This window comes from Pseudorca crassidens, chromosome 3 (assembly GCF_039906515.1).
Source record: "Pseudorca crassidens isolate mPseCra1 chromosome 3, mPseCra1.hap1, whole genome shotgun sequence".
Taxonomy (NCBI): domain Eukaryota; kingdom Metazoa; phylum Chordata; class Mammalia; order Artiodactyla; family Delphinidae; genus Pseudorca; species Pseudorca crassidens.
Genome location: NC_090298.1, coordinates 158808990 through 158824750, shown reverse-complemented (window position 1 = coordinate 158824750; position 15761 = coordinate 158808990). Strand labels below are relative to the sequence as shown.

Sequence of the window (15761 nt, the reverse complement as noted above, 5' to 3'; positions counted from 1 at the left end):
AGGTCAGTGGGAATGCAGAGTTTGAATTAATGGCACTGTATTTCTGTCAGTCTTCCAGCCTCTAACTTGGAGACTTGGCCAGGTCAAGCCTGCTTTGAGAAGCAGTGCCTGGAGGCCAGCTCACCAGGTAAAGAGGCAGACAGATCAAAAGATCACACTAACAGGTCAGTGGGGGCTTGTGAAAGGGGGCAGATTGTTAGTTGGTTGTTTTTTGTTGTTGTTGTTTTTAATTTATTTTTTCTTGGCTGTGTTGGGTCTTGTTGCTGCGCGCGGGCTTTCTCTAGTTGCGGCGAGCAGGGGCTACTCTTTGTTGCAGTGCACAGGCTTCTCATTGCGGTGGATTCTCTCGTTGTGGATCATGGGCTCTAGGCACGTGGGCTTCAGTAGTTGCGGCACACAGGCTCAGTAGGTGTGGCTCACGGGCTCTGGAGCACAGGCTCAGTAGTTGTGGCGCACGGGCTTAGTTGCTCTGCGGCATGTGGGATCTTCCCAGAGCAGGGGTCAAACCCGTGTCCCCTGCATTGTCAGGCAGATTCTCTACCACTGCGCCATCAGGGAAGCCTCAGTTCGTTGGTTTTTAAATGTAAATAGGTGTAGTGGTCCACAGACCCACCACCATATCCCACTTCATTTTATGGTTTCACGTACTCACCCACTTGTATATCTTTACCTAATTTCATCTGTATTGTGCATTTTGCTTTTCTAACATAGCATTTTGTCACCTACATTTCCCTCACCTTGACGCAAAGTCTAGAAATCTATGGAACGGGTTGCAAACTGAGGCCTGTGGGCCAGTCTGAATTTTATCGGCACATGGCCATAGCTATTTGTCTAAAGATTGTTAGCAGGCTGCGTTCATGATATGGCAACGGTAGAATGAGGAATTGTAAAGACTGTATGTCTTGCACAGCTGAGTATATTTACTGTCTGGCGCTTTGTGGGAAAAATTAGCCTCCCCCTGCTGTTTTAGTAGTTTTGATCTTCTCCATATCAAAGTTTTGCTTTCTTTTTAACTGCATGCCCATCTCAGGAACATTTTAAATTCACACATTGTCTGCCCAGATTTAACCATCAACACCATGATGTAAGCCGTGTGTCACGGTGGAACCTTTTACTGTACCTCCAGCTGCTGGCAACTTTCATAGGGAAAAGATGGTGCAAAACTTTCACTGCCCCTAATTTAATGTGCCTGCTGATTGGTTTCTAAAGCAAAGGGACTGGAATTCTCATTGACGGGGCGGGGTTTGTGGCCTGCTGGGGTCTGGCTCCTGGTCTTCCTGGTTGCAAGGTCCTTGTGGGCCTGGTTCCCTCCAGTGGGGGACAGAGAGCTAGAGTGTGTCTACACACCCTTAGCAGGAAGGCTAGCTCATCTCCGCTTTGGGTCGCCTGGTTCAAGGCAGCTGCCAGCTTGAGTCTGAGGTGATGGGGCCCTGCTTGGCAAGTCCATGGGGCAGGGGGACGGGGCATGTACAAGCTGCATGAAGGAGGATTAAGGCTTCTAAGAGCTGCCTCAGCACACAGCCACTGGCCAGACTCCAGACACGTCAGTCTGGCTGATGACACGAGCACTGTTCTTAGCAGCCGCCTGAGCCGGTCAGATGGAAAAGTAATCCTGTTTGTGCTTCCCTTCTGACACAGATCACACTGTGGAACGGGCCTTCACTGTGAATGGGGGAAGTAGCTTCTGCTCTGAGACCAGGAGGAAAACATACCTTCTGATATTAGTGTTCCATAGTCAGTGTAACTAACATTTCAAGGAAGATGTTCCTAGCACAGGATAAGAGTTACTGCAGATTGACTAGTATTGAGAAATTGCCAGGTTTTTACTAAAGTCAGGGTCCCCCATCCCCTTCTCTGTCTGTGGTTAGACTCTTTCTCTTGCCTCCCAAGTGATTCTTTATAAGAGAACCTTGCAGTGATGGGGAAGGGTCTTCCTTTGTCTGAAGGGTGAATGCTACTGTGAACTTGTAATTTCTTGAGAGACTGGGGTCAGCTGGCATTGGCCAGCATTTTTCTTGACATGAAACAAATTCAAGCCATAGCCACTCTGACCATTTACTGCTTGGGAAGCATAAATAATTTGGTCTTTACTCCTTGACCACCTCCCCTCCATGGCATCAGCAGGGAAGTGTACCGCTGATTTCACCCATGATGTGGGCCAATTCACAGATAGCCAGGTGCTGCGAGAATTATCTTGACTTTGATTTGTTTGCGGGGGTGAAATTCTTTGGAACTTGCTTGAGGGTCATGTGACATTCAGCTGCTTCTGCAGAAAGGGAAAGTCTGTTGATTAATACATGCCAGGACATGGATGTGGGGTGCCCTCAGCCAAACAACAGACCCTCTGGGCCCAGCAGTTGGCTAGGCCTTTGCCCCTGGGCTTGGTGAGCAGAGGCAGCTGTGGAGCAGAGCACTCAAGAGACAGACAGCCCTAGGTGACCTTCTGCTGACCAGACCACCACCCACTCTGTTTCTTTGTTGCCAGGAGGATGAAGATGAAGGTGATGAGGCCACCACCTCCCATGTAGGCTTGCTGTGAGGATTAAATAAGTGTTCAGTACAGCACGTCAGCCCAGGAAGCAGCAGTTACCTACTGGCGAGCTTATCTAGGCCCTAGCAGAGATGTGTGTGTTGGTAGCTCGCATAAAGCTCTGCTGAGTATGGTCACTGTATTTCATGGGAGAGCTCATGAAGCTTTCCAGTTAATCTGCACTGTTCCTGCCTTCCCTTGCATCTTGCTCCTGGCGTGCTGTATCACTTTAGGATGGAGGTGAGTGAATGGACAGGACAGAGTCAAGGTGGGGTCACTGGGCTTCGTGGGCCCTCTGGGACACCAGGAGTTAAGGTGGAACTACAAGTACAGAGTGTAACTGTCAGCCTCTCACAATGGACAGAACTGGAACTGAATCTCCAGGAATCAGCCTTTCTCTTTTCCTCTGTTGCTTGCTTTCAGAAGCCTAGACCCAAGCCTACCCCATGTCTGTCTCGCCTCCTAATCTCCAGGAAAGAAAGTGTTTCTGTTGAAATTTGAAAAACATTGCAATTGTGTTGGCTGCTAAATACTATCTGTCCTTAGATGAGTTGGAATGATAGCAAACAATATCCTTGAAAGCAGGAGTGCTTAATCAGGGGTCTATAAACATAGGAAAAGAACTGACATTTTTATTTTCATTAGCACACCCAGAGGTTCCCAAACTTTCTTGGTTCACAGCATCATTAGCATCTCAATTTTTTCATCATGATCTTAGGCCAAAGGAAATACCTAACACTTTTGTTTATTAGGTAGTTAGATACAAACAACTGAATAAATACTAATGTCCCAACAATGGTATAGCTGTTTTGGAGGGGAGGGCACATAAATTGAAGGGAAAAATATGATATTCTTGGATTACTACAGCCAGTTCCTTATGGAATGTGTGTGCCTGTTGGGTACCGCACAACTCCTCAAACCTTAGGACCAGAACCTTAGACACCTGCCATCCACATTTCCTATCCCACGTTAGTTTTTACATGGTACAGTTGTCCCTTGGTATCAGTGGGGGATTCATTCTAGGACACACATAACAGACACACACTGCTAGGCACCCAAATCCGCAGGTTCTCAAGTCCCTTATATTGCAGCAACATGGATGGACCTAGAGATTTATATTAAGTGAAGTCAGTCAGACAGAGAAAGACACATGTTGCTTATATGTGGAATCTAAAAAAATGATACAAATGAACTTACAAAACAGAAAGAGTCACAGGTGTAGAAAACAAACTTACGGTTACCAGTGGCGAAAGGGGAGGGGAGGGATAAATTGGGATATTGGGATTGACATATACACACTACTATGTATAATATAGATAGCTAATAAGGACCTACTGTATAGCACAGGGAATTCTACTCAGTACTCTGTAATGGCCTATATGGGAAAAGAATCTTAAAAAGAGTGGATGTATGTATACGTATAACTGATTCACTTTGCTGTACAGCAGAAACTAACACAACATTGTAAATCAGCTATACTCCAGTAAAAAAAAATTTTTTTAAATGGCATAGTGTTTGCATGTCCTCTGTCCTGTACTTTAAATCATCTCTAGGTTACTTATACCTAATACAATGTAAGCACTATATAAATAATTGTAAACACTGTGTAAACTCTTTGTAAATAGTTGCCAGTGCACAGCAAATTCAAGTTTTGCTTTTTGGAACTTTCTAGAATGTTTCCCCCCAAATATTTTTGATCTGCTGTTGGTTGAATCTGCACACACCAAGGGCCAACTATTTGCTTTTTATCACAGCAACCTAAATTCAGGCTTTGTAAGATATGATACTGTCGAAAGGAATATGGTGCAGTCTAACATTATGAATTACCTTGTGCTGCTGGTTCCCACAGTGCCTCTCTGAGTTACTGTAACACCCTGTGGTCCTTCAACACTCAGTTTGGGAACCAGGACACTGACCATCTAATGTCTCTTCATCTTTTTCTTCTTATTCCTGTAAACTGGGAATATGTTGTAAGATACCTGTTTGGAGTAGATCCAGAAATTAGACACACAGTTGGGTCATGCAGCCTTCTTTGGGTTGGAAACAATAGGTGAAATTCTCTTCCTGTCCCTTGACGTTCAACTATCTCAACACAGTACCTGCTGGCTCCCACCTCGACCACAGATCAGTGTGAAAACAGAGAGGGAAAAGCATATTTGGATCTTTCAGATGTAAAACTTTTGAAGACGGTATACTTTGTCGTGAGAATCCAATTAATTCCTCCATATCTGCAGATAGATTTATAAGTTTGAGTTTTCAGCCTCCTTTCCCCATTGAGCCATGGTGCTGAGAGCCATTCATTTCCTGTAGGACTGAGAGCACACAGAGAGCACCCTGCGTGCACCCTCATTGATTAACTCTGTCCCCACGCATCCCATCTTTTGCACCTGTAAACAGCGTGCTGCTGTGTGCAGGTATAGTTGAGGATGAACTTACTATTCCCTACCCCACAGTCTGGGACTTGTGAAGAACAAAAGCCCAACATGGTCACATGGCCCTTGCACTGTCCCATCCTGCCTGTCCTCCTTTAAGCTCTTCATATGCACTGGTATCTCTCCTGCTTACAGACCTGTGCCTGTGTTATTGCATCAGTTGTGCCTTCCCCTGTCCATCACAAGCCTTGTCCCTCTCTACCTTACCCACCACAGGAGTGCACACCCTCTCTGTCCATGGCCACAGCAACCCTGCCATTCTTTTTCACAATACTCACCCAGGTATTGCTTAATCACTCAAAGAACATCATGTCGACTGCAGAGTCCCTAAGCCTGGCATGTAGCTCTGATGAGATGCATTGGCTGAGCAATTTTCCGTGTGAGACTGTGAGCTGATTTCCTTTTCCAGAGCTTTGAAATTGAGCTGGAAGCCCCAGGGTGACAATCGTGTGTGGTCACTGTAGCCCCTGAGTTGTTCACTGAGTACTTGCTGTGTACTGAAAGGACAAGAGAAAAGTAAAGATGGCCCTGCCCTTGGGCTCCCAGGTGTGTGTGTGGGGGGCTGACCATCAGAGTCACTAGACAGAGATCAGGGAAGCACCAGGTACAGCAAATGAAAGGCATGAAGGTGACAGAGAAGGTGCCCATTGTGGCCACCATGTTGTTCGGAGTGTTGATGTCAGGGGCTGGGACAGTGCAGGGTAGAGGCGACCACTGTGGGAAGAATTTACCCAAGGTGTCAACCCAGTTGGATCTGTGCCTTAGAAGAGTCGTCCTGTGTGGCTTTCACATAGCGCTGCTCACCAGTGCCTCTCTTTCTTGGCCCACAACAGACTAGAGATTCTGGTGTTTTGCTGCAATATGCATGAATGGCTTCTTAAAGTTTCCCAAGGAGTTTACTTGCCCACAGTCCTGGGAGGGCTGAGCTGCAAGCTACAGACTGTCTGGGTGTGGTTTCTTGAGGTGCGAGTCCTGCCTGGGCCCCAAGTGGGTACAGAACAGAAGTCCAAAGCATCCCATGATTATCCCCATGGCTCAGTTTTCGTATTTCATGATCCCTCACATCGGGGCCATGGGTGTCACCTGTCATTGGTTGTCCTCAGAGCATCGTAAGACAAACTGATATATTTATGGATCCCATCTCATCTGTCAAAACCACGTTATCATGCCTTCTCATTTGAGCTGGCAACCTCCAGCAATTTTTTTCCTTATAAATTGACCTCAGTTGTTACAAGTATGTGGGTCTTGTGCTTAGTTTTTCATGTTACTTAAGATGGGCCAGCCCATCCTGGATGTTTGCATTGGACGCTCCTGGGGGTGCATGTTCAGCTCACAAATGGGGATTTCTCAAAGCTCAACTGAAACTTCCCAGGAATCATGTCAAATTATGGGCCACAGCAGCCCATAATAGAAGTGGCCTATCTTTCCACTTCCTGGGTAAGTTACTTCTCTGTGCCCTGATTTCCTTATCTTTAAAGTGAGGATGAGGCTAGAAGCAATCTCAGAGTTGTGAGGATTTAAATGTCACTGTCAGATGTGAGCTGTCAGGCTAAAAAGGGTGTTTTAGCCTCTGTGGTAGAGGTAGTGATTTAAAGCAGAGATAAGACAAAGTTAAAGGGTCAGACTTTCTGTAGAAAAAGGTCTGTTCATTTTCTGAGCAGAAAATTCAGCTTCCTTGGCTCAAGGGCCCATGTGGGCCTGGCTTGAAGGTGAAGGAAAGTGATTGTGTCCAGAGTCCTCCATCCTTTGGCTTTGCTGAGAGTCCATTTGGAGAGAGAACAGGCACAGCCCAGCCCGGAAGCTCCAGAAGTCATTTACCTTGATTTCAGCTTGCCTCGGGGACACTGCTTGAAGGGTTCCAGAATGTCATTACTTAATAGGAAGTTTATGGGGCTGCTTCCTCCTGGTGGGATGGGCTTGTCTCGCTCCCCTCCCTCCCCCCAGCAACCTGCGTCCTTGTGGCTGACAGAGCTCCACTGTCCTAGGGCCAGAGCGTCTCCTTCAGGGTGGGGCTGCTCCTGTCCTTTGTGTGCCATAGCTCACCTGGCACATGCTTGGCTGTGTAATTCCTGAGCTGCTTTCTAGGAGACCTCTAGTAGTGGAAACCAAACTGCACATCATTCTTGATCCTCACTTAATGAGATCCTCACTTAATGCCACCCTCCCTCCCATGCTTGCTTCTCCAGCACATCCAAGACTCCCTTCCTGATGGAGCCAGAGTTACATTCATCCCCTTTTGCTCCTTTGGACATGTTGATCCTGCTGCATGAAAACCCCTCTCCCAAACGACTCCAGGTGTCCTTAAACCCCAGTGACATATTTCCTTCTCTGTGGTGCTGCCCCTCTGTCAATACTTGTGTCCAAGCACTCAGCATATCCTGTATCTTTCTGTATCTGATTTGTGGCCACCGTCTCCCCCTTCTGTCTTACTAGCCCCAAACCCCAGTTTCTGTTGTTGCCCAATAAATTATCGTCCCCATCCACTTACCTATGGAGGGTTTGCGAGGGAGAGCTCCAAAGTCTCTGCCATCTTGTGGATGCCTCTCCGTCCTCCCTCCTTCCAGCAGTTTTCTACAAATTCTTCTAGCCCACTGGCTTCCCCACGTGGAATCTGCAGTAAGTCTTGGCTGGCTCTCCTCTGGAGAGGGTCACAAGAGTGAGGCCACAGGCCAGGCTGCCCTCACCACTCCCACTTTATCCTTGTCCTTCCCTGTCTTGATACTTGCATCCTTATCTGTGGGGGTTTTTTTCTTTTTTTTTAAAATGAGTTTACTGTTTTGTTTATAGTACCTTTATTTTGAAAGGAAGCTAAATCAGGAGCCACACATGGATATCAGTAAAATTAAAAACCACGAACGGAGAACAGGGCTTCCTGGGTGGCGCAGTGGTTGAGAGTCCGCCTGCCGATGCAGGGGACACGGGTTCGTGCCCCGGTCCGGGAGGATCCCACATGCCGCGGAGTGTCTGGGCCCGTGAGCCATGGCCACTGGGCCTGCGTGTCTGGAGCCTGTGCTCCGCAGCGGGAGAGGCCACAACAGTGAGAGGCCCGCGTACCGCAAAAAAAAAAAACAAAACAAAACCACGAGAACAAAACAGTGATGTTAAATTCCATCCAAATAATAGTATCGTCTGCTGACACCTCTGAGCACAACCTTTCACACTGGCACAAACAGGGACTTTCCTTGTCAATGCTGGAAGGAGAATAAAAGGAAATGAAAAGAGGGGAGTAAGTAATTAAATGCCATCTACCTAAAGGCAGTCTGTGCTTCCCTGGTGGCTTCAGGGACATGGTTCTGTGAACCCTCCTATGGCCCCACCTGAGCCCTAGCATGTCACTCTGCAGGTAGCTATAGACACTGCTTCTCTGAGATTGAGGTCCCACTCTTTATCAACTAAACCTCATAACTTGGAGAAATCTTTTCTCTTTTCCTTGCCCAGTCACTTTAGGAATGAAGGCATGCTTTTTGTCTGCAAAGCTCCATGCACAGCCAAACGCAGCTTCCAGGTACTGCCTCCTTCTGTCGCCTCCTTAGGCTACCCTCACATCCTGCCTTAGGTCAGCAGTGACATGCTCTCAGCCAGATTCCTCCCTTCCTCCCACATTACACTCAGTGTCGAGTGATTCAGCCTAGCCCCTTGTTCTCTCTTCCCTCTGTTCTCTTCTCTGAGCAAGCCCTTTCTGATGATTCTACACCTTAATCCCAGCCTTTGGATGCTCCCTCTCCCTGGATCTGTATGTGGCCTCATCCTGCTTTCTTTGGGGTATGTTTACTCAAATCAGGGCTCCAGGATCCACCCTGTCCTTTCCAAGCTCCCAGCCAGGTGCACTTCATGTACCTCCCTTCCACCAGTAGCACCTCCATCCCCTCTGTCCCACCTTGATTCATTGCATGACACTTCTTCCCAGGACCACATGGTGCTTAGTTCTGGCCATACTTGTACCAGAAGTACCCCTGATGGGAAAAGGAAAGTGCCTTGTATCCCCAGAGCCTGAAGCAGGCCTATCCAGTCATGTCTGCCTTTGGAAACTATTGTAGTCCACAGTGCTCCTTCGAGGTTGTTGTGCTATTGCAAAGTTTCATCAACCCATCATCAAATTAAGTTGCTTTGGGAAATGTCCCTTCGTGGTCCTGAACTCCTAGCACACTGCTCTCTTGGCTTCAGGGATGCTTTCACAGGCTGCTGGCCAGCCAGTCTCCACCTCCAGTCCCCATCACATTCTTATGCCAGATGCCCATTTGGTTTTAGCTTTGGGTGTCCCTTCCCCATCTCTAGCACCGTGTGTGCAAGAGAGGTACCAGGGATCGGCTTTGCACCTACAAACCCTCCTTCCTGTAAGTGTTCTTCCTGGGCTGGTGTTCTCCGTGTAGAAACTTAGAAGTTGTCATAGGAGCTGTCCCTTCCCTCTTGGGTCTTGGGAGTTACCTGGGAGGGCGTAAACTCTAAATTCTTGCTGGCATCTTGAAAGCAGTTGGACATCATTAAATAGTTAAGTTTAGCATCAGATGGAAGACCACATCTAGACACCTAACTCACACTGCTGTAACACGCCCTTCCTCCAGCACTGGACAATTGCTAAGATCCAGAGTCTTTTGCATGCAGTGGCCATGGGCTGCTCCTGCACAGGTTCCCGCCCTGCGGCAGCGTTTTCCTTGGGGCAGCACTCTCTTCATGTGTGTTCTCTGGCCATTTGATAGCTAGACCTGTAATCAACCAGAGCACCCTGGAAGGAAAGCGATCTCCTTGGCCATGTCAGTTTTGTCAGGCCTCGGGCCAAGAGGTCCAGCTCTCCACAGCCCCCCATGATGAACTCACCACTGAGTTGCTTTTACATAACAAGTTCTCCCTTGTGCTTTAAAATTCGGTAATTTGCTGGAACTGCATTTACAGAAACCACTGTGAGAACCTTGTTTCAAATTACACTTGGACTGAATTATAAAGTAATTCATCAGCAACTAGAGTGCCTAGTATGTGCTAAGTGTGTTCCAGAAAGAAAGCTGTGACAGAGACAGCCAGCTTGCTGTGTTTTTTCTTGTGCCCTCTGCCTACCAGCTCCTGTGGTCCTAAAAATCTTCCCTCTTTTCCTAAGCCCTTGCCTGACTTCGTCAGCCACAGAGGTTTTCTTACCCTCACTGAACTCCTAGGTTTATTACTGGAGTTGCTCATTACATGCAGGCAGCTCCTAGCTTATTTTCAGCCTTTCTTCCTGCAGGGACTGATCATTCCTTTTTCTTGCCCTCAGAAAGGTGTCGGAAAAATAGTGCACAAAAAGTGCAGATGATCAGTACTTTTGAGCAGATGTTTCTTCTCATTAATAGAGTGAAGAAACTCGACATTCTGAGTAAGGGGTGAGTTAGTGCAGGGGTCCCCAACCCCCAGCATCAGTCCGCGGGCTGTTAGGAACCGGGTTGCACAGCAAGAGGTGAGCGGCGGGCCAGCAAGTGAAGCTTCATCTGTTTCTCCCCATCTCTCACATTACCACCTGAACCATATCCCCAGCCCCCACCCCCACCCCGCCTTCCGTGGAAAAATTGTCTTCCACGAAACCAGTCCCTGGTGCCAAAAAGGTTGGGGACCACTGGGTTAGTGTGTTTCTGAGGGACAGTTTGACATTAAAAACATGAACCCACTGCCCTGTGGTTGTCCTGTTAGAATAACTGGACAGGTGCACAAAGTCGCCCTTGCAGTGATGCTCATGGTGTGTCTTGAAGCAGGTGTTGTTGAGGGCAGTGCACAGGACAGAGTGCTAATAAGGCACTGATGGAGGGGGGACGCTCATGTGCCACCCCCAAGCCCCTAGCGGATCACAGGAGGTGCCCCTCTACACCTTTATAAATAAGCTTTGAAAAGCTGGTTAATAGAACAGTAGGTCAAGTATGGATTCATTTTTATATTACCACAGTTACCTTGTGGTATTTCTGTAATCAGCAAACATATTATTTAAGTTACCAAGAAAACGTTCTTCATAAGCGTGAGCACTCAGCAGTGGACTGCGTGGGCTAGTCAGGAGTGGGCAGCCTGGCCTTCCTGCTCCGTCCTGCCTGGCCCCCACTCACCAAGTGGAATTACTCACTTGGCTAGATGCTTCATGAACCACAAATACAAATAAGAATTTTAATGAAAACGACATGATTTGGGGCTTGCAAATCATCCTCTCTCATACACAGTGTCCCGTGAAAGCTCTCAGATGTGAAAACTTGGTTTGTCGCATATTGTACCCACTTCCCTGTGAACTCCATAGCTCCCACAGACCCTTCCAGCTCCTGGTTGACTCTAGACTCCATGTCCCAGCCCTCGGAGTTGGTACCTGATCTCTCTTCCCTACTGGATGATGAATCTTTGAGGAGCACACTCACTGGGGCCCTTTTAGTCAGTGCATGGAGTGTCTCCCCAGCCAACCTGATCAGTCTTCACCAGAGGAGCTCAGCCTTTGGAGGCCACAGCCCTGGGGGATGTGTCATTGTGAGTGGCACCCATCTGCTGCCTGGTCTCTGATGGTAGCTTTTCTCTTCCCTTGTAGAGTGCCCAGTGAAGAATGTGATGGGATCAGTAGCATGTCTGCGGAGAGCGGCCCTGGGACGAGATTGAGAAATCTGCCAGTAATGGGGGATGGACTAGAAACTACCCAAATGTCTACAACGCAGGCCCAGGCCCAACCCCAGCAAGCCAACACAGCCAGCACCAACCCCCCTCCCCCGGAGACTTCCAACCCCAACAAGCCCAAGAGGCAGACCAACCAACTGCAATATCTGCTCAAAGTGGTGCTCAAGACACTATGGAAACACCAGTTTGCGTGGCCTTTCCAGCAGCCTGTGGATGCCGTCAAGCTAAACCTCCCTGTGAGTAACTTGGGCAGGGTCCGGGGCTGCCGTCCTCAGGTCTCCTCCTGTGTTGCTCCTGGTGAGGGTGGACTTACGGGAGGGTGGAGATGCCTTTGGAGTCATTGTGAAAAGCGCGAGGTCCAGCTCTGAACTCCAGCACGCACGAGGCCCTTGACTGAGTGGTTTCAGCAGTCCTGATGAATGGAAGTGGGGAAGGAGAGAAAACGTGCTCATTGGCCTAAATAATAACTGGTTTCTTTGATACTAGCATTCTGGGAAATATTCTGTAGAGATGTTGAAACGGGTAGAGGGCTGCTTGCAGCTTGCCTTTCAATTCCATGGGGAGCTAAAGTGGGGTCACTTGGTGGTCCGGGCCCTCCCTCCTCAGATGTGGTCAGCTCGCTTGGCCCAGTAGGTTCAGCAGACGTGGTTGGTCAGATTGTGAGAGGGACTGGCTTGCTGCAGTACCTCTTCTGGTACTGGTGCTGTCATCATCACCCAGAGCACAGGGCAGGGAAAGGTAGTAGAATAACTCCCAGGGAGCCAAGTACATGGAGGTGGCCTGGATGGAGAGAGGGAGTATGGGTGCAGCTTTGCCTCTGGCTGCCTCTGCACACCCCCTCACACCTGCCCGCCTTGTTGTGGCCATGCTGCACTTGCCTTTGTTCTTTTGTACCCCTGTTCCTCTCCTTTTTCCTTTGAGAGCTTTCCATTTGCCCACATTCCTAGCAAATGTTTCTGGAAACTCAGCTTGTACCTTTAACTGAACCTCGGGAGCAAACAGGATAAATGTGTTAATTTTTTTCCTTTCTTCAAAGCATCAAGGACTAATTGTCTTTAAATTGCCCTCTGCTGTTTGCCAAATCCCACACACTGACCTGGGCGAGGGAATTGGAATCAGATGATTGTTACAGTTGACCCAGACGTGGGTTTACGAGTTAGAGCTGCATGGGTATAGGATCCTCAGCCTCTGCCAGGCGTCCGGTTTCAAGAAGGAGGGACACACCAGTGTGACCTTCTCCTTGCTTGAAAGTTGCTATGTCTGTAACAGCTGGCCGGTACTCTCTGTCCATTGAATACCCATCATATGCACTCGGGAAGAGAGTCAGGAGGGGGAGCTGCAGGTCTGGGTCACGAACCAACTGAGGAAAGGGTATGGGAACAAAAGAAGGGTCCTCACCAAATCTGCACTTCAGAGGTCACTCTCATCATTGACCACAATCAGGAGTAAAGGCAGCGAGCCCGTCTCTGCGGGGAGTCTCTTGGGAGAGCTTGCTGTACCAGTTTCTAGCTGGGCTAATGGGCTGGGCCCTGCAGGGTCCACAGGTGAGGTGACCTTCCCAGAGCAAATGCAAAGAATGGGGAGAGAAGGAGCTGGGGGTTGGAATCCAAGGGGGGCCCACAGCTCTTATAGCACTGGAGGGAGGCGGGAGGCCAGGAGAATCAACCGCAGAGAGCAGACCCCCAAGTTTCTACGTCAGAGACTACAGGGAGGTCAAACAGATGAGGATTCCGACCTGACCCTACTGTTGGCCTTTAGGAGGGCATTGGTGACCTTAGGAAGATGTGACGCAGAAGTAGAAACCAGATTCGCGACGGTGTGAATAAGAAGGTGAGGATGTGAAGCCATCATTTCAAGAAACTTGGCTTTGAAGGGAAAGCGCGGCAGGGCCAGATGGAGGAGGGGTTGGTTTGTTACAGGAAGATGCAGAGGGTGCAGAGGCAAGGAGAGCTGAGAGGGTGAAAACTAAGGGGAACTGGGGGGCTTGAGATCCTGAGAAGGCAGCATCCCAGCCAGCAGGACAGACACGGGTGGGTAGGCTGTTAGGCCAAGGGGTTTGGGAGTTTGAGGTCATTCTCTGAAGTGGAGGCCAGGCTCCCCAGGGGCCACAGTGTGACTAGATGTCACCCTCAGCAGCTCTGATGTAGGAAGAAGAGAGGTGGGAGAGCTAGGGCCTAACCCTGAGGGGTGGGGCAGGGCTGTTTGGCTGGGAGCAATGTCATACTAATGCCCAGTTTTCCAGGGACACCCCCTTCTCCAGGAAATAGGGCCACTTCAAAAAAGGGTTCATTCTTTTTCTGTTTTCTGATGCCTTCCAGATCTTTACCTGTGTTTTGGCCCCTGTTCCTTGCTGGGCTTCTTATTAGAATGCTTGTGCCTCTTTCATTCAGAACACATGTACAATTGGATTGTCATGCCCCTAAACCCCTGTCTCCCTTTCAGTCTTCCCAGCCCCCATCCTCTTTTGTCATCGTCTCACCTCCTCCTTCCTACTTTGTCCTCAACCGCTATCCTGTTGGGCCTTGAACCACTTTTGACACACTGAGGCCAATTCAAGCACCTGACACCATTCTAAGTAGACCTTTGGCCGTGGAATAAAATCTAAATTTTCCCTGGGGCAGATATATTTGGACTTGGTTCTCTTGGGAAAGGTGGTCAGAGCAAATGAAACGTAGAAAGTCTGGTTCAGTCGCCCCTTGCGGCTGGGCAGGGCTGTGATCTTCGCCAGCCCTATGTGTATGCCAGTGGCTTCTGTTCCTTTCTCATGATTGTCAGAGCAACTCAGAACCTCACACCGCTTGCTCACCTTTTCAGTATTGTCCACCACTGTTCCTGGGCAGGACCTTGGTGCTTGCTAAAGCATAGGCCTGCCCCTCTGCTGTCAGGCTTCCCCTTGGACTTGGTTCTGATAACTTCACCTGAGTCTAATTGTGGGAGCTTCAGAGAATGTGGTTCTCAGTGGGGCCGGCTGGCTGTATGCAGGTCCCTCTTCTTGCCTGGCTCTCTGTGGTCCTTCCACCTGGAAACCTGAGCACTGCCTGATCTGTCCCCAAATTCTTCCTGTGGTTGATTTTAAAAATAAGCGTTTGGTTTTAGAGTAGGTTTAGATTTAGAAAAAGTTATGATGGTAGAAGAGAGTTTGATTTGAAGGGCTTTAGGACATCTACACCTGCCGTCTGGCTTCTTCTGTTTAGCACTTGTAGAGTAAGATCTGAAGGTTTGAGGAGTGGGTCTGCTGCCGGGTGGGGGGTCGGGGGGCAGGGGGCAGGGAGGGTTGTGTGGTGTTTTTTGTTTTGTTTTTTTTTGCTAAGGATTGTGAGGGCAGTCCATTTGATTCCTCATCTGGCACTTAACCTGGTTAGTTGTTGAACTGTATCCAGATACTAGTGGATCCTTAGTGGTAGACTGCAGGTAAAAGAAATGGAAGTGCGATGAACTGAAGGTAGAGGCTTTTGCTCCTTGGTTCTTCAGTGTGACAGGAAGCAAGGGATCCAGTTGTTATGGGTGGGCTTGAATGCTGGTTCTGTAGGATTTTGCATTTTATTGATGTGGAAAATTTGAAGCAGGGAGAAAGTAGAAATTACCATGGGTTATTTTACCAGATAAGAACCACTTTTTTTTAAAGGTTGTATGCTTTCCGCATTACTTACTAAAAATGAAAGGATATTTTAACATCAAAAAAAATAGAGGAAAACATAGATCTCAGTTAAGACAACGTAGCCTGTTCCCAGACAGGACAGTTGGCAAACTTGCACATTTTTTCTCTAAATTGCCACCCAGCTTTTAGTAATCCTTCCCTGATCCACTTTATCTTGGGGTCCCCATGAGATGGCTCACTGATACCATGGAAGAGCTTAGGTCTGCATGTCTGTAGAGTGACCTGGAGTGACATCTGCAGGCCCACCTGTGAGTACTGCATGACTGCAGAGGTGACATTGGCCTTTTGCTCTCTCTGCTCTCCAGGATTACTATAAGATCATTAAAACACCTATGGATATGGGAACAATAAAGAAGCGCTTGGAAAACAACTATTACTGGAATGCTCAGGAATGTATCCAGGACTTCAACACTATGTTTACAAATTGTTACATCTACAACAAGGTGAGATGTGGGGGCTGATAGAGAAGGAGAAGGTAAAGGAGGAGGTGGGCATGTCTGGAACCCATTGGGCAGGGGTGCTGGGTGCAGGTGGGATC

At 48.4% G+C, this 15761-nt stretch overlaps 1 protein-coding gene across 3 annotated transcripts in view; it reads left to right on the top strand.

Moving 5' to 3' along the window:
* Positions 1–2617: 2617 nt before the first annotated feature.
* The window catches only part of BRD4 (bromodomain containing 4), a 43228-nt gene continuing 30084 nt past the window's right edge, over positions 2618–15761 (top strand). The window contains exons 1-3 of one of the 3 annotated variants that reach the window (XM_067733043.1): positions 2618–2770; positions 11483–11801; positions 15529–15666. In XM_067733043.1, coding sequence (XP_067589144.1) covers positions 2661–2770; positions 11483–11801; positions 15529–15666 — 567 coding nt within the window. In that variant the 5' untranslated portion in view covers positions 2618–2660. The remainder of the gene's footprint in view (positions 2771–11482; positions 11802–15528; positions 15667–15761) is intronic. The other 2 variants (XM_067733045.1, XM_067733044.1) reach the window with 2 other exon arrangements.